The sequence below is a fragment of the Ochotona princeps genome, chromosome 15, assembly GCF_030435755.1.
Source record: "Ochotona princeps isolate mOchPri1 chromosome 15, mOchPri1.hap1, whole genome shotgun sequence".
Classification (NCBI taxonomy): domain Eukaryota; kingdom Metazoa; phylum Chordata; class Mammalia; order Lagomorpha; family Ochotonidae; genus Ochotona; species Ochotona princeps.
In genome coordinates this window covers 493,384-516,654 of record NC_080846.1, presented here as the reverse complement: position 1 = coordinate 516,654, position 23,271 = coordinate 493,384, and the positions used below count along the sequence as shown (strand labels likewise).

Sequence of the window (23,271 nt, the reverse complement as noted above, 5' to 3'; positions counted from 1 at the left end):
CCAGCGCATGAGGACAGAGGCACTGGCCCGAGGGGAGGGATATTGTTTTTTACATGTGCATATCAGTAAAAGTTCTTCGTGACACATGGGACTCGCATGTTCTTCCAGTTTCCACATTCATTGATTGGGAGGCAGGACAGAGCGGGCCTGCTCCTACCTGCTGGTTCATTTCCCCAAAGGCCAGCTGCCCCAGGCTGCAGCTGCAGCTGGTCTCCCACGCTGTGACAGGGACATCATTTTCTGACTCCTAGAGTGAGCGCTAGCAGGGAGCCGGCGGTGTGGCAGCCGTGGGTGAGAGCCAGCCGGGGCCCCTGTGGGCAGCTGAGGAGTGATGGGCGTCTGGAAGTCTGTGCCTCTCAAATGAACCAATACATTGGACTTTTAACGGAACTGTCTAATCTTCCACCTGCAAATGCCAGCACCCCGTGTAGGCGCTCGTTCTAGTCCTGGCTGCTCCACTTCCCATCCAGCTCCCCGCTCCTGCAGCAGCAGATGGCCCACGTGCGTGGGGTGCTCGCACCGTGTGGGAGATGATGGATCTGCTCAGCAGACGCAAGATTCTCCCTGTCTCTTCCTGTGATTTCTAAGAATCGCAAGAGCTAGATTGTTATCTGCTTATGATTTTTAACACCCAAGGTTTCCACTAATAATGGAGAAATGCACAGTGCAGAGCTGAAGGGAATAACGTTTACACTATAAGGAATAAGCCCTAAGAAGGCAGGACTTGAGCAGTCACCCACGTATGACATGGAAGACAAATGGCCAGGCTGCAGGGGCTCGCCCATTGTCATCCCTTATTTAACCGTGTTCAGACGACACGTGGAGGCAGCTTGTCAGCGTGTAGCATGACACTCCTCCACACGGTGCTCAGGGCTCTTGTTGTACTTAGTTAAATATTAATTTATTAGGAGGAGGATCTCCCACCAGCAGCCAGGGCTGGGCCAGGCCAGAGCCAGCAGTCTGGAGCAGCATCGGGGTCCCCTGAGAGTGCAGGCTGTTCCTGGCTGTTTCCTGAGGTGCACTAGCAGAGGTGGGCCTTGAACCCAGGGTGCCGTTACAGATGTGGTTCCAGCTGCTGCAAGCCCTGCATCTTAAGGAGCCTCAAGAGGTCAGATGGGAGCAGCACAGACGGAGGTGGCCGCTAACTCACCCAGAACAGGCAGCTGGGGCCCCAGAGACCTGGGCAGTTGTCTGCAGCACCCTCCTCAGGCGGCTCGGGCATGCTTCACAGCAGGTTGGCCCAGCAAAGCCCCTCACTCCTGTGCCTCTCACTCCCCACCCTTGCGCCACCCCTTCTTTCCACCTCCCTGCACTGCAAACCTCAATTTCAGTTTGCAGATGGAGTAAGAGGGCAAAGCCATAAGGTGCACCAGCGGCCGCTACCACCCTACCACCTCTGAGCCTCATTCCCTCCACACATTGGTTAAGGCTGGCAGGGTCCTGGTAGGTCCAGGAGTGGAGGCTCTGGCCCTTGGGGCCCCAGGGATCCGATGTTCCCCGGGCCCGGTGCTCCCCACTTGGCCTGTGCTGGAGGTGTCCCGCCCGGCCAGATCTGCAGGCCTGGGCCTGAGCTATGGAGGGCAGAGGCGCGGCCGGTGTGTCCAGGACCCATGGCTGTGCACACCTGAGCACGGATGCACCAGGCAGGTGGACGTGGGACGGCGCCCTTCCCGCGTTGGCTCCACCAGAGCAGGCAGGGCTGGCCTTCCTGAGGGGCGACCCGAACAGGGCGCCAGCTCCGCCACCAGGTGGCAGCGTGACCGCGTGCTCCGGCGGCTTCCCCTCATCCCAGTGGGCGGCTCGGGTCCCAGTGTGGCCTCTGTGTGCGTCTCAGGTGTCCCCGACCCCGGGTTGGCCAGGGCTGGAGGTGTGAGGGCAGGGTTGACCTTAAGGGCCAGAGAGAGAGATGGTTACTAGTCCCTGTGGCGAGCCTGCTGGGCAGCGTTGCGCAGGAGACCTGGGTCATGAGCAGTGACTTGCTCAGCTCACAGACGTGGGGTCTGGGAGTCCAGAGCTTGGCACTACTGCCCAGTCACCAGGGAGGACAGGGTGGCCAGGAGAGCCTCTCCCCAGTGCCCACACAGAACTGTCAGCTCAGAAATCAGCTTGCCACCATGTATTGAGTTTCAGTCCTGCCCACAGTGGCCTGGGCAGGCCCTGCTGAAATGGTTTCACAGATTCTGCAGGTCTTGGCAGGTAGACCCCTCCCCCTTCCCCACACCCCTTAAACCACCCGTGGGGGCTCTGCCACAGGACCCCTCCCCGACACAGCTGCACTAGGCTCAGGCCTCAGCCAGCCCTACACATGGGAACAGTGACACAGGTGACTCAGGCAGGTGACCTGGGCTCCATGCGGGGACCTGCCTGGTCCACTCCACACACTGACAAAGTGGGGTCTAACCCAGGGCGGACACCCCCTCCTGGCTGGACACCTGGCTGGTAGGAAACACTGGGGGCTGGGGCGGAGGACCCAGAGCCGCACAAACTTGGCTAAGAAACGAGTGAATTAGCGTGCTCCCAGAGATCTGCAGGGGGCAGGGGAGGCAGAGGCATGGGAGACTGGCAGCATGGGGGGCATGCAGGTCTCGGGGCAGTCCTGTGCAGCAGGTCTCACTGTGTGTGGGTTTCCCACACCTCTACAGCGCGCACGGCCCTGCCCGGGCATCAGGCAGTGGCACAAAGCAGGTGCCTTGCAGGATGGATGCGCGGAACGAGCGGCAGCGTTTGCAGGCCTGTGCAGGGGGCAGGCAGCCTTGGCACACAAGGCACAGCGTGGACATGTTGCTTGGCGACCCTGTGGGGAAAGAGGCCTGAGACTGTGCAGACCCCACAGCTGAGGCCACACCCCAAGACCTGCTCACCTGGACCCCGCGTGACTGCAGATCCCACCTTGCACTGCCCAGGCCGGACCCACCGGGGCCATCCAGATGTGAGGGGCTTTGCTGAGGGACTGGTGGAGTCCCAGTTGGGAGTGGGAGGGGCCCCATGCAATAACAAAGTAAGGACAGCTGCAGGGCTGGTGTGTGGCACTGCTGTAAAGCCACCTCCTGCGTGCTGGCATCTCGTGGGCACTGGCCAGGCCTGGTTGCTCCCCTTCCTCTCCAGCTCTCTGCCAATGGCCTGGGAAAGCAGCCAGGGACGGCCAAGTGCCTGGTACCCTGCACCCACATGCTGTCCGACCTGGCCCAGCCCGGCTGTTGCAGCCATCTGTGGGATGAACCAGCAGATGGAAGATCTCCCCCTCTTCCTCTCTTTCCTGTAACACTGCCTTTCAAATAAATAAATCTTTAAAGAACACTGAAAACAATTCACCAAAATGCTCTGATCACAAGTCCCCACCCAGAGATGTGCACACAAGAGCCATGCGGCCTTCGCTTGGCTGACCACAGGCTGAGATGTGCAGCACCCCTCACCAGAGGCCAGCATCTTTTGATGGCCCATGCAGGCGAGGCAGTGCCCGTACGTGCGGCGGCGGCTGAGTGCGGTGCCTCCTGCAGGCTACACCCAGTACAGTGCACGTGCAGTGGGTTCAGTGTGATCACTGCCTCCTGGAACCGCAAACCTGCAAGGCCCGGGAGCTGGCAGTCTCGGGTGGCATGGTGTGCGGGCTGAGACTTATGAAGCCATCCAGGTGCCAGAGGCTCAGGGCTGTGCTGCTCCTGCTGGGTGAACTGGTGGCATCAACACAGGGTCACACAAGCTGGGGCCTCCATACAGGGCTCTGTGACCCGGCTGGATCTACATGGGCCTGTGTGGCCGAGCTACGGCACCAGAAGTGTAGTGACAGCCCCTCAGAGGACGGAGCAGCCGTGAGACTGCCCGTAGGGGCGATGGGCAGAAGCGGACCTTGGTCAGCAGGGCGTGGGGGTCACTGCCTGCAGGCTCTTATCACAACAAATGAAACAAAACCCCAGCGGCCAAATGGGTCATGAGCTGTGACCAGAGTGCAGCTGCGACAAACAGGAGACGCGTGTTTACAAGCAGCAGGAAATGCACGCACTGGTACTGTGCCTCTAGATCCCAGCCCCAGTCAGCCTTCAGATGAAAACATTCAGCCAGGGCCGCTGTAATTCACAGTGACAGGAAACCTGGCTAAAACATGACAGAGCAAGGAGATGTGTGAGCTTTGACAAAGGCGCAGTAGGAAGGGCAGAGTGACCCCGTGCGTGCTGCACCCTGCACACAGCGAGAGGACGCCAGTGCCCGCAGGAGCCTGCAGCTCGTACTGCAGCACCAGCCTGCATAGCGGGCTGCTCGGTGACCCCCTTGGCGGAGCTGATGGGGTGTGCCTGCAGAGTGGGGCATGTGAAGGAATGTTCCTGGGTGGAGTGCCAAAGTCCCAGAATGCAGGCAGAGGCCACTTGGCGGCCTTGGGCATCTTTTGTGAGCAAGCTGCAGGCCGAGCCCTAGACCTGCTTGCAGCACTGCCCCAGATCCGGCAAACTTGGTGCACACACGGCTCCCTCTCACCGTGGGAGCCGGTGCAGGGAGGCAGGGCACACTGCTGTCTGGACACTGCACCCAGCCTGGCCTGGGTCTCCTCCTGATGGGTCATGCCAGGTGCCTGGTGCTGTGGGAAGCCCTGGGTTCATCACGCACTCTGTGGGCCATGCCGGGTGTCTGGCATGTGGGAAGCCCTGGGTGCAGACATGGCTTCGCCATCCCACCCATCTGGCCTTCAATGGACCGCAAGTGCCCAGCAGTTTGTCCCTGGCTCTGGTACTGCTCAGGAGCCCGATTCCCACCCCGACCCCAGCTCAGGCGCAGCGGGTACCTGTCGCTTCAGGCGCCCGGCTCAGGGCACCCTCCACCATGTCCCGGCTCTCCATCGCAGGCGCCAGGAGTGGGTCCAGGTGTGGGGCGGCCGGGGTCTGAGTGGCAGCGCCTCGGGGGGCAGTGCCATCCACGTGCAGGTAGCCGTAGGCGGGAAGCTCCATCCTGGCCTTCCGACAGCCCCTCCTCGGGGCGCCCGGCAGCGCCAACGGAGAAAGCGCCTTCCCGTCTGTGGGCCGCGGGCCCCGGGGTGCCGGCGGCCTCGGGGGGCCTCGCGCCGGGTCCGCCAGGGCGGAGGGCAGCGGGGCCGAGAACTGGAAGCTGGTCACGGGCAGTGTCTGCTTCCTGGCCTTGCGCACGCCGACGCCCTCCACGCGCAGGTCCGAGCCGCTGAAGGGCGGCGGCTCCACGGCAGGCTGGGGAGAGGGGCGGGGCTGAGGGGCCGCGGGTTCCCAGGAGGGTGGACTCCAAGCTGAGGGTCCTCAGGCCACAGAGTTCCACCACGGAGGCGGGACACAGAGAGGGGAAGGCGGGAGCCTGAGGTCGCTGGGATTGTATGACCAGGGTTGCCCAAACGCCCTGGCTCAGGGCATGGCTAGGACCAGCTCTTCCCGACCCGCCCTGGTGGCCTGGGGCTCTGTCCTGTTCCAGGAAGCAGGGGTCGGGCTCACCTGCTTCCACAGGAGCTCAAAGTTGCCGATGTCGCAGCTGCGGTCCAGCTTGCGGTCCAGCACCACCTTGATGGTGTCTTCCTGCACCTGGGCACAGAGCAGGGCTGTGACGGGTGTGGACGGGTGCATGGAGGGGCTGGAGTTGATCTCGATGAGCCAGGGCTTGAAGTCCCGGCCCAGGATGAAGTCAGCGCCATAGAGCTCGAAGCTGTTCTTGCGGGCCTCCACGTGGTCCTGGGCCACCCGCATGGCGTTGCTGACGGCCCTTTTCATGGACGGGTAAATGACACTGCCCCACACGGTCCCGCGGCCCTTCTTCTGCAGGTACTCCTGGAACCTGGAGCTTGTCCACATGTTGTGGCTGGGCAGCAGGGGGCTGCGACCACTGTCATTCTGCAGGTGCCGCTGGACGGAGTTGTTGCACAAGTGGATGGCACTGCCAGGCAAGGTGGCAGTGAGGCCAGCCTGGCCCCTTCAAGGACATCCCAACCTGGTGCAGGGTAGCTGTGGGAGAGGCCCTGCCCGCTACCCACTGGACACAGCCCCTAGGGCAGTCTGTGTCTCTGGACACAGGGGAGAGCTGAGCAGGAGGTGAGGGAACGTCCACCTGACCAAGGTCTCCATTACTTGCCCTGCACTCTGGGACTGAGTGCCAGCTCTGGGTGCCCTGAGCCCTGCCCGTGAGCGGGGATTCTGTGTGGACATTATTCTGCCTCGAGATGAGGACATTTACAGGTGGGTAGGGAGAGTTCAAAACTTAAACACCAGGTGTGGCCTGGACACGTGTGACTCCAGGTGTGCCTGGACACGTGTGACTGTAGGTGTGCCTAGGCAGGTGTGACTGTAGGTGTGCCTGGACACGTGTGACTCCAGGTGTGCCTGGGCAGGTGTGACTGTAGGTGTGCCTGGGCAGGTGTGACTGTTGTGCCTGGGCAGGTGTGACTCCAGGTGTGCCTGGGCAGGTGTGACTATAGGTGTGCCTGGACACGTGTGACTGTAGGTGTGCCTAGGCAGGTGTGACTGTAGGTGTGCCTGGACACGTGTGACTCCAGGTGTGCCTAGGCAGGTGTGACTGTAGGTGTGCCTGGACACGTGTGACTCCAGGTGTGCCTGGGCAGGTGTGACTGTTGTGCCTGGGCATGTGTGATTCCAGGTGTGCCTGGGCATGTGTGACTGTAGGTTTGCCTGGGCACGTGTGACTGTAGGTGTGCTTGGGCAGGTATGACTCCAGGTGTGCCTTGGCAGGTGTGACTCCAGATGGGGCCATAGCCTCTAGTCGAGTCCCAGCAAGGTCTACAGAGCAACTCCCAGCTCTCCCAAGATCTGGGCACTGATTGACTCCTAGGCAAAGGCCCAAGGCATCCCCATCTTAGCCTGCTGCCCCGAGACAGTCCCAGAACAGTGAAGGGCAGCCCTGGGTTTGAGCAGTGACAGCTGGGAAAGAGCTGTGTGGCTGAGGCCTTCTCCAGGATCCCCAGGGTGCCCTGACTGTCCTGTCTGCCCTGGGAGCCTGGTGAGATGAGGGGCTCCTCTGACCCTGGTGCCCCACATCTGGGTGATTTATCCTCAGTGTCTGGGCTCAGCACCTGTAGGCCTGTGGGAGCGGAAGGCCCCCGTCAGCTCACCTTGCACTGACCTGTCCAGGTTGTCCAGCGAGAAGCGCTGTGTGGAGAAGCGCAGGTAGCTCTCCTTGTAGAACCAGATGGTCAGGGGGTTCCAGTCAGTGACCAGGAACCACTGGCGGATGTCGAACTTGGTGTCGTGGATGAGCAGAGGTGTCTCGATGTACTTCTGGACCACCCACCGGCTATCCTTGGTGGGCGGCTGCTCTGTGGCCACCAGCTCCAGGATCTCCTCTACTCGGTCCATGCACGTGATGCCTGTGGAAGCCAGCGCGCAGCTCTGGAACTCGCCTGGCTCGGTCTGGGACATGGCTGCAGCCCAGTCCACTGTCGGGTCGGGCAGTCTGCTGCCTCCACACGCCCCAAGATGCAGATCAGAGAGGGGGAGGGGCAGAGTCCCTTTGAAGAGGCTGCAAGCAGTTGCTGAGCCTCCACCCTTGGACACGCCCACAGATACCCCCAAGACACACCCACAGACACGCCCAGGCACACCCCAGACATACCCAGACAGCCCAAGACACGCCCAGGCACACCCCAGACATGCCCACCGACATGTCCTCAGACACACCCACAGACACGCCCACCGACACAACCCAGAAACGCCCAGACAACCCTCAGACATGCCCACAGACACACCCAAGACACGCCCATAGACACGCCCACACACACGCACACACAGCCACAGACAGGCCCCCTGGCTTGCTCTGACATGCCTCTAGGCACGCCCACTGACAGGCCCTCAGACATGCCTCAGGTATGCCCTCAGACACGCCCCCAGGCACACCCTCAGACACTCCCCTGGCTTGCCCTGAGACATGCCCCTAGGCACGCCCACTAATACGTCCTCAGACGTGCCCCAGACACACCCCAGGCACACCCACAGACACGCCCTCAGACACGCCCCCAGGCACACCCACAGACACGCCCCTGGCTTGCCCTCAGACATGCCTCCAGGCACACCCACAGACAAGCCCCTGGCTTGCCCTGAGACGTGCCCCAGACACACCCCAGGCACACCCAAGGCACACCCACAGACACGCCCCTGTCTTGCCCTCAGACATGCCTCCAGACACACCACACCCCAGGCACACCCACAGACATGCCTCAGACACGCCCCTCAGACAACCATGGGGGGCGCTGCAGGGTCTTCCAGGGCCTATGGGGCCGAGCCAGGGGGCAGTGAGGGCTGACCCTGAAGGGGACCTGGCTGGTGGGAGAAACCAGGAAAGGAAGGCAGCAGGCAGGCACGGATCCCACCCCTCCTGCCCTGAATTCTGTGGGACTCTCACCAAAGCCAGGCCCCCAGACAGGTGGGGATCCGGATCTTGCTCTAGCTCCTGGCACTACAAAGGATGCCAGAGACAGGCCCTCCGGACCATAGCCCTGCCACCACAAAGAGGGCATCCTGGCCCTGTCTGATGGACGGATCTCCACACCGACCCTGGTCCTCAGCTCCCTCAGTGGCCCCCTGTCCCCGGGGCGGACTCACCTCGGCCCCGGGACTTGGCGGCAGGCTTTACGATCCAGATGTTCTGCAGCCCGTCGATCTCGGTCTGGGGCTTCACGGATGAGATCCTGTTCAGCAGAGCTTGGCACTGCGACAAGTAACTTCCGGAGTTGGAAATGAAGGCACCGCCACTGCAAAGCAAGATCAGGAAAGCGCAGCAGGCTGCAAAGCAGCGGCCAGCCCCCCTGGCCAGGCGCAGCCACACGTCAGGACATCCTACTGGCAGAGGGCACCCAGGACACAACTCTGAAAGGCTGCCACTGACACTGAGGACCCCCTGTGTAGACCTGGTGGGGGCGCACATCGCCAGATTGCTGGAGGCAGGGCTGGTCCCTGGAGGGGGGAGCAGCTCTGCTCCAGCTGGCAGTGCCTGCTACACAGACCTGTCCATGGTCAGCAGTCACGCTGCCATCCTGTGAGCTGATTTATTACACTTCCCCACCCAGGGTGGTGTGTGCCATTAGGACATGGGGCAGGCCAGTTTACGTAAGATATGACACGGTAACATACTAGATAGAGTAGTATATGGAGGACACAGGAATATAAGGTAGTATCCAGTATACAGAGGGGTGCATAGAGAACAGAGCTCCATGAGGCAGCGTATGTAGATACAGCAGTGCAGAGCAGACCATGTGCATATACAGGAGTGCACAGCAGACCATGTGCATATACAGCAGTGCACAGCAGACTCAGTGCATATACAGGAGTGCACAGCAGACTCAGGCAGCACCAGTCGATAGAGAACGATGCACAGACAAGACAGAATGCAGGGCGATAAGCAGGATGTGCATGAAGAGATACGGCAGTCTGGAGAACGTAGCAATAGAAGCTAGGATCTGGCACAACGCTGCGTAGCAGAACTGCAAGGCAGCATAATTGCTGCTTAGCCCTCATGTAACAGTCATATGAGGCCGGCGTATATAATGATATACAGTAGTATATGGATACCAATAATATAAGGCAGTGTATAGTAGTGTTTATGTAATACGCAGAGGGAAAAGGAGAAAACACAAAAAATCCCAAAGAAGGAACAAAAAGAGGGGACGGGGCAGCTCACTGTGGACACCCAGGCACCGCCCTTCCGGTTCTTCTCGCTGACGGCTCAGGGGAGGAGGGGAAGCCAGCTCAGACCCCAGAGCAGAGGGGACACACGACCAGACGCTGAAAGGCAGCACCTCTTCAGGCCTCGCCACACACGCAGGCTGAGCTGGGGACCTGGCCGAGGAGTGGGCCCCGTCCTCCCCACTGAGACCACAGGAGTGCACGGCGTATAGGAGGGTATGCGACCCTCATCCCCGCAAGGGCACTCCAAAGGGATGCTGCATTTTCAAATAGCTGAAAGCAGTGGGGCAGGGGGAGCAGGCAGCAAAGACCTGGGTGCCTCAACAGTCATATGGGTACCCCAGCACCCACCAGGCACCCCAGCACACATGGGCATTCCATCACCCACCAGGCACCCCGGTCCCCACAGAATGCCAGGACCCCGGAGGGAGTCCAGTGCTGTGGGCTGACCATCGAGCCTAGTCCCCCTGGCTTACTGCACGAGTGAGTAGTACTGCCGCATGAGGTCCTGCCACTCGGCCTCGGTGAGCTCCTCCGTGGTGTCCAGCAGGTCAATGTCTTCATGCTCCAGCTGTCCCAGGTAGGCCTGGCACACGCGGCATGCTATGTCCACCAGCTGCCCCGAGAGGCCCCTGAGCTCCGGATCAGCGCTCACGCTCTCAGCATCTGAAACCCGGCACAGCCCTGGAGTCCCACAGTGGCCCTGCTCACCTCATCCTGCCCCAGGCGCCTAGGACACCCCTTGCTGATGCAAGTGACCTGTGCCCCTGGGTGGACTTCTCCATCAGCACCCTCCCCACTGTAGGCTGACACTCCCATCATGCACCTAGAAGAGGGCAGGGAAGCAAGTGGGGCCAAGCCCTACCCAAACCCTGCACTCCTGGAACACTCAGTGGCGTTCTGTCCAGACTGCCCCACACCTGTGGCCCACAGTGTGTGCTGTTCCTGGAGTTACCCCTGCTGCCCCTCAGGCCACCTCTATCTTCCTTGATTTAGGACCAGCCCAGCCCACACTCTGTCCCTGTGGACGCTCACAAACTTTCCTGAGCACGTGTGGTGGCCCCAAGGTCCTTGTGTGGGCATTCGAGCCAGCCTCACTGGCACCTCAGAGACTATAGGAAGGAGACATAGGGACTGGCCGTGGCACAGGGGGACCAGCGGTGAGTAAGAGGGCTCCACATGCCAGGGCCTGGCCACATAAGCATGGCTCCCCACAGGGGGCCTAGACAAGAGCAGTGGACGCGGGTGTGCCAGCCAGTGTCCTCTCCAGTCTCCTGCAGTCACACATCCAGTGACTTCTTGGGAAAGGCCAGGCTTGAGACAGGAGGGCTCGGGGTGGGCAAGGCCAGAGGAGCCCACGGGTCATGGGGTCATGAGAACCCACACTGGGTGCCAGCTGGGAGCCTTCACCGTGCTGGAGTGCTGGGCCATCGGCCGTGCCCAGCAGGGTCTGGAGGTCCCCCTCTCGGCTCCCTGCAAGCTGAGCGGTACTTATGACATATTTTGGAAAGTCTCATGGGGAGATGGAAATGTCAGATAGATTCAGATTGTCTACACCAGCAGTCGCCAATGACCCTGTGGAAATGTGTATTACGGAAAGCTACACATGGATTTAAAAAATGCTTTGCATCCAAACTAATGCCTAATTACACTTTCCCACAAGACTTTTGAAGTACCTTCAAGTACGTCTTTTTAAGAGCTACATGTGTTTTTAAAAAAGATTTCTTTATTTTTGTTGGAAAGTTAGATTTATAGAGAGGAAAAGAGACAGAAAAATCCTCTATCCACTGGGTTCACTCCCCAAGTGGCCACAACGGCCAGAGCTGAGCCGATCCAAAGCCAGGAGTCAGGAGCTTCTTCAGGGTCCCCAACGCGGGTGCAGGGTTCCAAGGTCTTGAGCCATTCTTTACTGCCCTCCCAGGTCACAAGCAAGGAGCTGGAAGGGAAGTGGAGCAGTCGGGATATAAACCAGGCAAGGATATTAGCCACTAGGTCATTGTGCAGGGCTCAAAGCTACATGTCTTTTAAAAAATATTACTTAAAGGCCTGGCTAAAGTCCTCACCTTGCACCTGCTGGGATCCCATGGGGTGCTGGTTCATATCCACATGCTCCACCTCCCTTCCAGCTCCCTGCTTGTGGCCTGGGAAAGCAGTCGAGGACAGCCCAAAGCCTTGGGACCCTGCACCCACATGGGAGACCTGGAAGAAGTTTCTGGCTCCTGGCTTTGGATCGGCTCAGCTCCAGCTGTGACAGTCACTTGGTAAATGAACGAGCAGGTGGAAGAACTTTCTTTCTGTATCTCCGTCTCTGTGTAAATCTGACTTTCCAATAAAAATAAACCTTAAAAAAAAAACCAGAAAATATTTTCTAAAGAAACCAAAACACGTGGGATGGCTACAGCTCTGGGCCCACAGAGAGGAAGGGGTTTGCTGTGAGCCAGGTGTGTTGGGCTGGTCAGACTGTGGGCACACCCCCACGCACCTTCCCTGTTGCCCTGGTCCCTGGCCTCCTCCCTCCTGCCCTCGGTCTTGCTTCTGCTGCCGTAGCTCTGGTGGCTGACCACCCACTTCAGGATGCTGGATGCTGCCGTGCGCCGGAAGTCGTCTGAAAGGACAGCGAGGGCTCGCCCCTCTGCCTGCACTGGGCCTGGGGACGCAGCCGCCAGCACAGGCTCCTGTGTCCTCAGCTGTGGGAGCCCTGCTTCCACCACCTGCCCTGATCCCCAGTCTGTCCTCCCTGGGCCTGGGGGAGCCGCCAGCATGGCCACCTGCTGAGCACCCAGAGCCAGGCCTGCAGTCTGTCCTCCCCAGGCCCAGGCCACCATCTCAGACCACTCACCCAGGAATTCCTGCTTCTCGCTTTCTGTGCAGAGGCCATAGCAACGTGGGAAGAAGGAGTCGGGGTTGGCCTGGACATACCACGGCAGGTTCCGCATGTTCAAACACAGCCCAATCTCCATAGAGAGTGGCATGTCAGCCACGGTGTGTGGCCCAGAGGCAGGGCTGGGGGTTGCCTCCGGGCAGGGGCAGTGGCAGGCCCAGAGGAAGGTGAGGGGCTGCATGTGAGGGCACCAGAGCAGTGGGCGCTGGCTCCACCTGCGGGTGCTCAGTGGACCTCAGAAGTTTATGGCCACACTTCGGGCCTGCGTCACAGCCCCGGGCCACGGCTCTGTCCACTGTATGACTGCTATGACCAGAGATGTGACACCAAGTCCCTGCACCCTAACTTCCAGGGAAAGCGGCCTGGGTCCTGGAAGACAGTGCTACTGGCCAGCTCCATGCCTTGTGCCATCACTGTCCCTGTCGCCCTGGGCACCCCCAGACACAGATGTATGCTCCATGTAAGACAGGCAGGACAGGGTGAGGATGAGGAAGGTCCCCAAGAGGCCCAGGGAGGCCAGCCCAGACCCGGAGCCTTGGCTCAGCCCCCCACTCAGAGCAGGCCTGCCAACCTTGCCTGCAGAGGGCTCTGTGTGCTAGAGGAGTGCTTGCAGAAGCCCACTGGACCCTACCCCTGGACCTGACCCCTGGATGTGGCTGCCTGCAGAGGGGCCCCGAGCCTGGGACCTAGAACCCCCAGGGTGCAGGGCGGGATGGTGGGCACAGTGCTCCTGGTTCCACCTCTGACTCAGCTCAAGGTGGGGGTTTTGGGGCCCCTCGTCCACCCACAAGCACGGGGAAGTGGTGGGCAGTGGGAGTGGCTGTGGCAACACAGGGGACCAGGAAGGTGCGCAGGGGTGACCCGCACAGTCGCAGCCCAGAGGGAAGCCTGGCCCCGCCTCTGCCCCTGCTCACCTTGGTGGTAAAGGAGGCCGTCCTCCCAAAGTGGTTCAGCATCTGGTCCCCAGCCAGGCTGTGGCAGTCAACGACATCCCTCTTGATGGTCCAGAGCAAATATGGGGTCTCATTCTTCACCAGCCTGGACTAGCAGGGAGGCCCTGTCAGCACCCGGCTCAGGCGGGACCCGACAACAGCAGGGACCCCGAGAGCGGGAACCCCAGACAACAGTGGGTATGTGAGAGACCAGACAGTGGGACCCCGACAACGGGGGTGTGGGACCTCAGACGGGGGACATGGGACTCCAGATGGTAAAGATGCTGCCAAGGGCAGGGAAATAGGGGCGACTGGAGCTTCTGTCTGCAACAATTGTAAGTGTGGGTCCCCAAGCATAGCCATGCAAATGTGGGCAAGCCATCCCCACACCCCAGGGACAGCCCTCACCCACACCCACACCCCAGGGACAGCCCTCACCCACACCTACACCCCAGGGACAGCCCTCACCCACACCCACACCCCAGGGACAGCCCTCACCCACACCCACAACCCAGGGACAGTCCTTACCCGTACCACACCCCAGGGACAGCCCTCACCCGTATCACACATAAATGTGCCTATACTCCAGGGATGACCTGACCCACAAGTCTGCACTGGCACACCCTCCTGCACCCTGCCCACCCACGCAGGGTACCCCAGCCAAGCCGCTTTGTTCTAGTTTTCTTGCCTGGTGGGTGCCCTGGGAATCTCCCTGCACAAGGGCAGATAGGGAGCAGGGACACTGGAGACCAGCACCTGGACGGTACCACGGACCTGACCTAACCTCTTGGCCACAGCCGAGTGGCTGCCAGGTGAGGTAGGTCATACATTCTCCAAGAAACCAAACCACAACCCCAGAAGCTGCCAGGCCTGGCTCCTCCATTTCCATCAGGGCCAACGGGGGTCCCAAGGGGTGGGCATCCGGGCAGGGGCTGCTCCATGGCAGCAGCCTCATTTAGAGACCCAGGCAGGCTGTGGCCTGCTTTACCAACCGGGACACAACAGGATAGAGGGCAGGGACCTCAGACCCTGGTGCCTAGGACATCCAGTCCAGACCTGCTGGGCCCACCCCTGGGGGCAGCTGGGCCCTGAGGCTGCCCAATTGAGGCTGGCAGTGGCGCAGGGTGTCCGTCCTCCCGCATGAGGGGTCCGTGCAGGACACGCCTGGTGAGCACACCTGCAGACCTACCATCATGTCATGGATGCTGTCTGCCCCCTCCAGCGAGGCCTCCTGGCTTTCTCTCACCTCAGCACATTTGCTGTCTGCAAGCACAAGTGAGGCAGCCTCTGTGGGCAATCAGCCAGGCCCCTCAGACGCTGACCGCCCCTGCATGTGGAGCGCTGCCCATCACTCTCACAGTCTCGTCCAGGAGGGTACACTGTGGAGCAGGTGCCCCATGGGCCCTGTGTCAGGCATGGGCATGTGCCCTCCCCACAGCCCTGGACGCCCCTCCAATGCAGGTGGTGCAGACAGCTCTTGCGAATGCGAGGCTAGACACAGCAGAGAGGGCAGGCTGGGTTACTAGAGGATGATGGAAACCCCAGAAGGAGGACCTGTCCCTGGGTGGAGCACGGGGGGGGGGGTGCCTTGGGTGCAGACTCCGGGTGGGAGGCCCTCGGGGAAGGGCACTAGATTGGAGGATAGCATCCATGACTCTGTACCAGGGACTCCTTCCCCGCTGTCCTCGGCACCCGGAGAGGCCTTGGGCGGCACATGGAACTTCTTCTCCACCCAGCCCTTTCTCTGCAGAGCCGCCCTGATCACCGGGTAGTGCCCATAAATGGAAAAGATCTTCTTTTCCTGAAACCAGAGAGCAGGGTCCCTCAGGCTACACCCTCCCTCACACACCCCACGCCTACACTCTCCCTCACACCCCACGCCTACACTCTCCCTCACACCCCACGCCTACACTCGCTCTCACACACCCCACGCCTACACTCTCTCACACACCCCACGCCTACACTCTCCCTCACACTCCTCACTTACTCATATGCCCACTCACATCCATGAACTCAAATGTGCATGTTCAGGCATCACATAGCCCCGGGCTCACACTCTCACATATTCCAATGTGCTCACACTAAGGTTTCCTCTTTATAAAAGGTAAATTTTCTGGAAATATGCATTTGCTTGCCCAGGAAGTGAGAGGGAAACCCAAGCAGCTGAGTGGGTGGAGCAGCTCGGTGTGCCGCACCCCAAGCACGCGCTGCCTCCCACGCGGGGACCACGCAGCCCCATGCCACATGGGGCACCAGGCAGGCGGCCAGTTCTGAGGAGGGACCTGCAGCTGCACTTGTCACACAAGTTGCTCCTCTCACAGCTCTGCTGCGCATGTGCTCCCATCATTCCCACACGCTCCTTGCACCTCTCACACACATGCTGTGCCATGGGACAAGCTAAGGGGCAAGGATGTGTCCATCTCCTGAGGGCTAAGTTGGATTTCTTAGAGCTCCTACCCCGCCCCAGGTCTTTGAGTGGAGGCAGCGACATCATGCCTAGAGCTGCAGCCCCAGCCCCGCACCTCGCCCCAGGTAACTGAGGCCATGGAGTGGGGCTCTTCTCTCTCTGCACACAGGGCGCCCAGCAGCACCTCCAGGGGACACGGGTACAGGAGGCCCCTGCCTTAGAACTGTCGTGTCCCCTGGTGGGACAGGCCCTGGGCACTGGGCAGAATAGGGCCATGGAAGTGGGGCCCATCTCAAGGGAGCAGGTTGGCCCACATGTGTCTGGGTGATGTGGCCTGGCACAGAGGCTGCAGGGGAGGTGGCCCACATGGTGCCAACCGAGGGACTCCGAATCCCGACGGCGGTGTGTGCAGAAAGCCCCTTGCCTCATGTCCCAGAGCCCCACCTTGATGGCCCTGTCCGTCAGCTGCCGGGCTATCTTGAATCTGTCCAGTCTGGGAGAAGAGGTTGTGTCCTGGCTCATTCCCCACTTCAAGGCTGTGAAGGAGAAACCAGCGGTCGCCCAGGCCTGGGAGGCCCTGCTGGCGCTATAGCTTCAGGGCCCCCGTCTGGACGGCAGGGCCGCCACCCTCTGATCCCTGCCCTTATGCGGGGGGCACAAGGACACCAGCCCACCTGATCCCCTACTCCCCCTCCCAGGCCTCACATGGTCCGTTCCCCAAGCTCCTTCCCAGCCCACCCACGTCCTGGCCTCTCACAGCACCAACACGTGGCTGAACAGGCTCTGCCCTGTCAGCTCTGACCATGGAACCTTCACACCTGCGCCTCCCTGTCCTCCCACCCACAGACGCCTGGCTGAGGGTGCGGCTCTCACCTCCACCCAATCCCAAGTACCTCTGGGACCCACGGGATCCTTGTCTGGCGCATCCCAGGGGGCTTGGGCCCAGCCTCTGGCTCCCCACCCACCCTTGGATGGAGACCCACACCCACTGGGCTGCAGAGCTACATAAGGCAGCAGGCCGGATGGCCCTGGGCAGCACTAGGCTACTTGCTTATGCAAGCCACAGCGGTTGCCTGACTTCGCAGGACCCTTGGAGGTGTGGCGAGAAGCTGCTGGCTTCTCCCCAGCCCTGTCCCTCTGTGCCTTTGAGGAGTGGCCAGCAGGTGTGAGCTTGTTGTCTCCTTCTATCTGCATCTTTCCCTCAGTCTCTCAAATAAGTAAATGTTTTTAAAACAGAAATTGATTACACAATGAAAATGCCACCTGAAATGAATATACCTTGCATCATACATCAATCTCTCCAAACCTTAAAAAATAATCTGTGAAATGTTTTACTTATTCAAGAGCCCTGAGGCAGGCGTATACACACAGTGTGGCCAACACAGTGACATAGTGGGCTAAGCCTTGACCTAGCTTCATTGTAGTTAGGTCTTCCACCCTCTGGCTCACTACCTATTACCTGCCACAGCTGGCCCATATGGGCACTGATTTGGGTCTCCACACAGGTCTTAGCTATTGGCTCATTCCTAAACGCCTGCCATGGACAAGTTTGGGCTGTGGCTAAAGCTAGAAACCAGGGGCCTAACCCTGGTCCTCCCCTGGGTGACGCAGGCGGGGAGGGGTCCTTCCTGCCATCTCCCAGGGTTGGTGCTGGAGGAAACCAGAGCCAGGACTGAGGACTGATGGCAGACACGCAGCAGAGGACCCGACACCTGAGCCAGTTTCTTGGCCACCAACAAAGTGCCTGAAGCCCCAACCTTCCCAAACATTTCAGGAAAATACATTCCACATACACTCCTTAACTAGAGCAAATCAGGACACATCCCAGAGGTGAGCTCACACGCCTGACAGCCGAGGATGACCCAGGGGAGTGGCGCCATGCAGCCCTGTGTGTCTCATGAGTAGACATGGAACCCCGCATGTCAGGAGCGGCTGCGAAAGCACGGCTGGTCAGTGTCTGAGACTGTCAGCCCAGCCCACCCTGTCGCCTGAACATGGCGGAAGGTACACGACCCTCCCAAGACCAAAGGCATCCCCTATGCCACCATCCCTTCCTGGAACACTGGTGAAGGGTTCGGGGCCACTCCACCTGGGCAACAGCAGTGTTGCTCAAGTTCTCATGCCCCTCGACACCCATGAGGAAACGCAGCTTTGCCTGGTCTAGTCCAGCTGGGACAGGTGTTGGGGTGTGAGCCAGAGGAGGGAAGGATCTCTGCTTGCCTCTCAAATCCAACAAAAATAAAGAGGAACAGAAGGGAATTCCCGTGAAGGTTATAGAAAGCAGGCTTCCGCCGACGGGATCTGGAACTTTCTGAGTTTGGGGACAAGATGAAGGTTTCTCTATAGCTCCCAGTTGGTGTTTTCTAATGGAATAATGAAAGGAAAGGAAGTTATTGCTCCAAAGATTTGTAGATGGAGGAAACCTAAACAAATTTACAGCTATCAGTCACTGCATTCAGCGTATGTGGAGCTGATACATTCAAACTAGGAGACAGCTAGGAAGCGCCACCCAGACGAACTGGGACAATGACAGCTCTCCAGCGGGAGCAATGTTGCAAAACTACACATTGAAAACGGATGCATCACTGACAGGATTTGAGGACAACAGTGTTCACAGGGCAGATCATTCGGTACTGCCAAGTATTAATCCCCCCAGCTGCCCTGTAGCTGCACAGTGATCACCAGGAGAATCCCATGAGGGATCCTGAGAAGGATTCTGAAATTCAAGACAATGCCCAAGGGAGCTCGAGGCATCTCTCGAAGACTAAGGTTGGGGCACAGGCACGGCAGACAGGGCAGTGTCCCAGGGCACGGGATGGACCATGGTACAGGGTGAGGGTGACAAAGACCCACAGAGCAGAGGGAGGCTGGTTCTCACAGCCAGAGTCACGGTGCCCACTCACTCCTCTTCCCCAGCGACAGAAGCCAGCATACCTGCCTTCTGCCGTGGAAGCAAAGACGGGCTGAGGAAGGCAGTGGGGAGAGAGGCCCGCCTCCTCCACTCCCCCTGCCTCCCCAGGCTCAGCAGTCAGGCCTGGTCTGAGGTGTGAACCCCGCGCCAGACTGCCTACCTTCAGACCCTCTGCCAGGTTGGTATCATACAGGCAACGCCCAGCCCTTAGGTGTCCTGATGCCATCCCCTGCCCTGCTGGCAAGTCCTGAGCCTCCAGGAAGCCACACCTTCTCCCATTGAGCATACTCTGCTGCCGGGAACAACCAAACATCAGCTGACACCTGCCTAGTCTCAGATGAAGCATTCAAAACAATTCACCTATTTATTTGAAAGACTCGCAGGAAGAGATCTTCCCTTCAATGGCTCCCCCCAACACACCCCATGACTGCCACAACAGCCAGTGCACAACCAGACCAGAGCCAGGAGCTCCTTCCTTGTCCCCCACGCAGGTGCAGGGTCTCAGGCCTCGGGCTGTCCTCGGCTGCTTTCCCAGGCCAGTAGCAGGGATCTGGACAGGAAGAAGCTCAGCTGGGATTTGAGCTGGTGCACACATAGGATGCTGCCATCACAGGCAGTGGCTTAACGTGCTACACCACTGCTCCAGGTCCCTCAAAAAAGGTACATAGGAAAATTCACACAAACGGCTGAGCTGGAGACTGTTCTGAGTGAAATGTGTCATGTGGCATAAGCAGAATACATCAGCAGTGAGCACACAGGTGAGCTGTGACATGAACTCAAAGGCAGCTTGACGAAACACACAGTGGCCATCTGGGGAAAGAACCAGCACACACAAGGCCTGTCTCCTGCTCCCCAGGCAGCTCTGCCTTTCAAACAAACAAATCTTCTTTTTAAAAAAAGAAATGCTTGTGGGGAGAATCCCAGTACCTATGAAACTGTGTCACATAATACAATGTAATTAATGAATATAAAAAAAAAAAGAAATGCTAAACCGAGTTCTTCAAGCTAAAATAGACACTATCAAGAAAGAAAAAATAAAGGCCCAGCGCGGTAGCCTAGTGGCTCAAGTCCTCGCCTTGAATGTGCCGGGATCCCATATGGGCGCCGGTTCTAATCCTGGCGGCCCCACTTCCCATCCAGCTCCCTGTTTGTGGCCTGGAAAGCAGTCGAGGACGGCCCAAAGCCTTGGGACCCTGCACCCGCGTGGGAGACCCGGAAGAAACTGCCGGCTCCTGGCTTCGGATGGGCTCAGCTCTGGTCTTTGTGGCCATTGTGGTCACGTGGGGAGTGAACCATCAGAAAGAAGATCTTCCTCTCTGTCTCTCCTCTGTATATCTGACTTTCCAATAAAAATAAATAAATCCTTAAAAAAAAAGGAAAGAATAAAAATATTAGAGATTTCAATAAAAAATTATTGCTAAAGATAATTTGGAGTAAACTGAAATCAAGAGTATCCAGCGAAATCCATTTCAGAAAACATACATAACTGCTAGGGGCGAAAAAGCAGAAACAAAAATGTAACAAACTGCTGTGATCTTTGTAAGTGCCAAATGCAAATGGACGCCTTCGCAGTCTGGGCGTTTCGCACGGCAGGTGGGGGGCAAGGCCAGCAGGTGAGAGCCCACGGGACTGCATGACCCCCATGTAGGCGCCTCCCTGAGCTGCCAGTGTCCTGCTGGGGCCAGCGTAGGCCTCGGGCAGAGGGCAGAGGGCAGAGGGCAGAGGGCAGGAACCAGTCCCCTCGCTCTCTCCCTTTTCCTCTCTCTGGCTTTCAACACACAAATGCAACTTTACAAAAAACAATGCAGTTTGGAGAACATACACACACACACGGCGGCACCTGACCCGAGGGAGGCAACTTTTCAGCGACTGGTGCTGCACTGGCAGAGCGGCTGGATCTGTCTGCCCAAGTGGAGATTTAAAAGCCTTGACAGCTACTCAAGACTCAACTGTAAGAATCGAGACCCTGCCAGAGGAAACGCTTCAAGACCTGAGACAGGACAGGGCTTTTTTTTAGGGGGAGGGAATCAGTTGCCAAAGAACAGGAGACAAAAGCAGACAGGCAGCTGGAGTGCTTCAGTGTGCCCAAAGCTAGCCAGCCATGGTGGCTGTGGGCGTCTGGGAAGTAAACCAACTGGACCTCTCCCTCTCAGCCTAATTTTTTCCAAAATTTTAGAATATAATTAAAAAGAAAGAAGGGATAGCCACTCTTCCTCCCAAAAAACTCCACTTGGATGGTCACACGGCCGAGCAAAAGCTGGACACATGGCTATCCGCAGGAGGGGGATGAACCCTAGCCCAGGAATGCATTCCCAGTAGGTTCAGAGGTAAAAAGGAGCCCACAGCTTCTCTCAGGCCGAAGGAGCTGACAGGCGAGGCACAGCCTGCACAACAGAGGGTGGACAGTGGGGCCACCAAGCCGAGGTCTGGTTCCCAGAAGGAATCCCCAAGTGACGCAGGGAAAGCCAGCCAGACGCACTCCCTAAATTCACAGGAAATGAGATTAAAGCTCATTAACTTCAATGAGATTAAAGGTCAGTTAACACCAAACATATTTGAAAGCCAGGCACACAAAGTCTTCAACAACACGACAGAAATGCGTTTTGCAAATAAAGTGCTGCATGGTGTCCAGGAAATTTCTTTTAGATCCCTGTTAAGAAGCCCCCCCTGGCAGCCTGCAGGTACGCGGGATTGCCACAAGACCCACACCCAAGTCAGCAGTGGCCAAGAGAGGGACCCTGCCGGCCACAGTGCCCACTCCTTCCACAGTGTAACCAGGACCCGCGGAGAGTAGGCGGGGAGTTGGGGCGACAGTGCTAGCCTCTGGAGGACACTGGTCCCCAGGACCAGCTCTCCTACTCCTGGGCGCTTGCAGACTATAGCCCTGAGCCCCACGGGGAGTCACCCAGACAGGCTCAGCTGTGAGCTGAACAGAGAAGGCCCGCGGCAGGCGCAGGTGCCAAAGCGCGCGCCCCACCCCTGCCGTGTGCTCTGGGCTCAGCTGGTGGCCCCGGGGGTCGCACTATCTGTCCATTAGGACCAGGACAGTCAGACCGGCCTCAGGCCGAGGCACGACACAGCGGTACCGACTGTGTTCTTCTCTCAGGTCTCCATCGGATGAGGTGGACGACGACCTCCTCTTGCCTGGCTCCATACTGCTGTCCAGCGGCTTGGCCGGCAGGCTCACGGCCCCTGCGGAGGCGGAGGGGGGCGCCCTTAGCGAGCAAGGCCTGGAGAGGAGTCTCAACTGGAACAAGGTTGGGAAGGTGGGGAATGGAAATCGCGCTTGGAGCCAGGGTTCGCTGTTGGGGGTGGGGGGTTCAGGTCCAGGGTCCTGGGGTCATGGGATAGTCTGTGGTGGAGGATCAGGTCTGGAGTGTGGGTAGGGGTCGCGGTCACAGATCCGGCTCCCACGAGAGGGGTCTGGAATCTTGGAGGATCGGTGGGCAGCAGGGCCGGCGGGAGGCAGGAACTGGACTCACCTCCGGCGGGCCCGGAGGCTCGCTCCTGGCACCCGCCCCCCGCGGCGCTGCCCGGCGTCCTGCGGTTGCCCGGGACGACGGCCTCCCGCCGCACCGCGCGGTGCACGGTCCCCGAGGGTCGGCAGCGCGGCCTGGGGAGCGCACGGCGGCGGCCGGCCCGGGGCGTGGGGCTGCGTGGGCGCGCAGGGGGTTCAGGTCGCGGGTAGCGGTGAGGCCGGTGGCGGCGCGCGGTGGCCGCGGGGCCGGAGTTGACGGCACTTGAGCTAAGCTTGGGCCGGGGTCCGGGGCTGAGATCCCAGGCGAGGCCCGGGCGGCCGCGGGGGCGGAGGCCAGGGCGCGGAGCCGCGCGAGCCATGCGTCCGGGAAGGGCTCGCGTGTGGCCGGCCGCCCCCGTCCGGCTCCTGCGCGTTAATCTCCCTAGGCACACGGGTCACACAGACCCCCCGCACCCAGCCCCCCAAGTCACAAAGACTGGCGGTCACACCCTGACCCCTCCCCCCAGCACCAACCGGAGCTGTGCAGCCGGGCTTCTGTGTCCTGTACTCCCTTCCCTGCAGCACCTGACTGAGGGTGAGGGATGGGTTTGTGGATGGTCGCCAGGCAGCTCACCCAGAGAGGCCTTGGTGGTAACCCCACCACATGTTCCTAGACTCCCAGGCCCGACAGTTCCTTCCTTGTTTTGTCCAGTCTCTTAGGCAGGGGACCCCACGCTAACTGGGGTGTCTCCACTGGACTGGATGTTGCTCGTGGCCTCCTGCAGAGAGCCGCTCCTCCTGCCCTGGAAGGACCCTGGGCTCCCACAGTGGACTCTCAGCCCCTGCTCCCTCCTTCGCCTGCCCGCCTGCCCGTGCTGTCAGAGCACAGGGAAACAGGCCACCAGCAAGCTGGCATTAAACAAGCCTGGGAAACATCTGAATGTTAGCGTTTTATTGTCTGAGTGTTACACTGTGGGAGGCAAAAATGTCGATGCAGACAGACAGATCTTAGCCCTGCCTGCAGCCCAGCCGTCACTCCAGCCGCAGC

At 59.5% G+C, this 23,271-nt stretch overlaps 1 protein-coding gene across 1 annotated transcript; it reads right to left on the bottom strand.

Annotated features, from left to right (window-relative positions):
- Positions 1–2,593: 2,593 nt before the first annotated feature.
- TTLL8 (tubulin tyrosine ligase like 8) lies at positions 2,594–22,384 on the bottom strand. Its single transcript, XM_058673723.1, has 14 exons — positions 22,249–22,384; positions 21,857–21,958; positions 16,300–16,391; positions 15,111–15,249; positions 14,638–14,711; positions 13,431–13,559; positions 12,475–12,589; positions 12,118–12,240; positions 10,112–10,301; positions 8,556–8,704; positions 7,081–7,324; positions 5,445–5,880; positions 4,775–5,189; positions 2,594–2,794 (listed from the first exon to the last, which is right to left on the bottom strand). The coding sequence occupies exons 2-14, from the start codon at positions 21,918–21,920 to the stop codon at positions 2,637–2,639; spliced, it is 2,328 nt and encodes a 775-aa protein (XP_058529706.1). The 5' UTR covers positions 21,921–21,958; positions 22,249–22,384; the 3' UTR covers positions 2,594–2,636.
- Between the last annotated feature and the right edge of the window lie 887 nt (positions 22,385–23,271).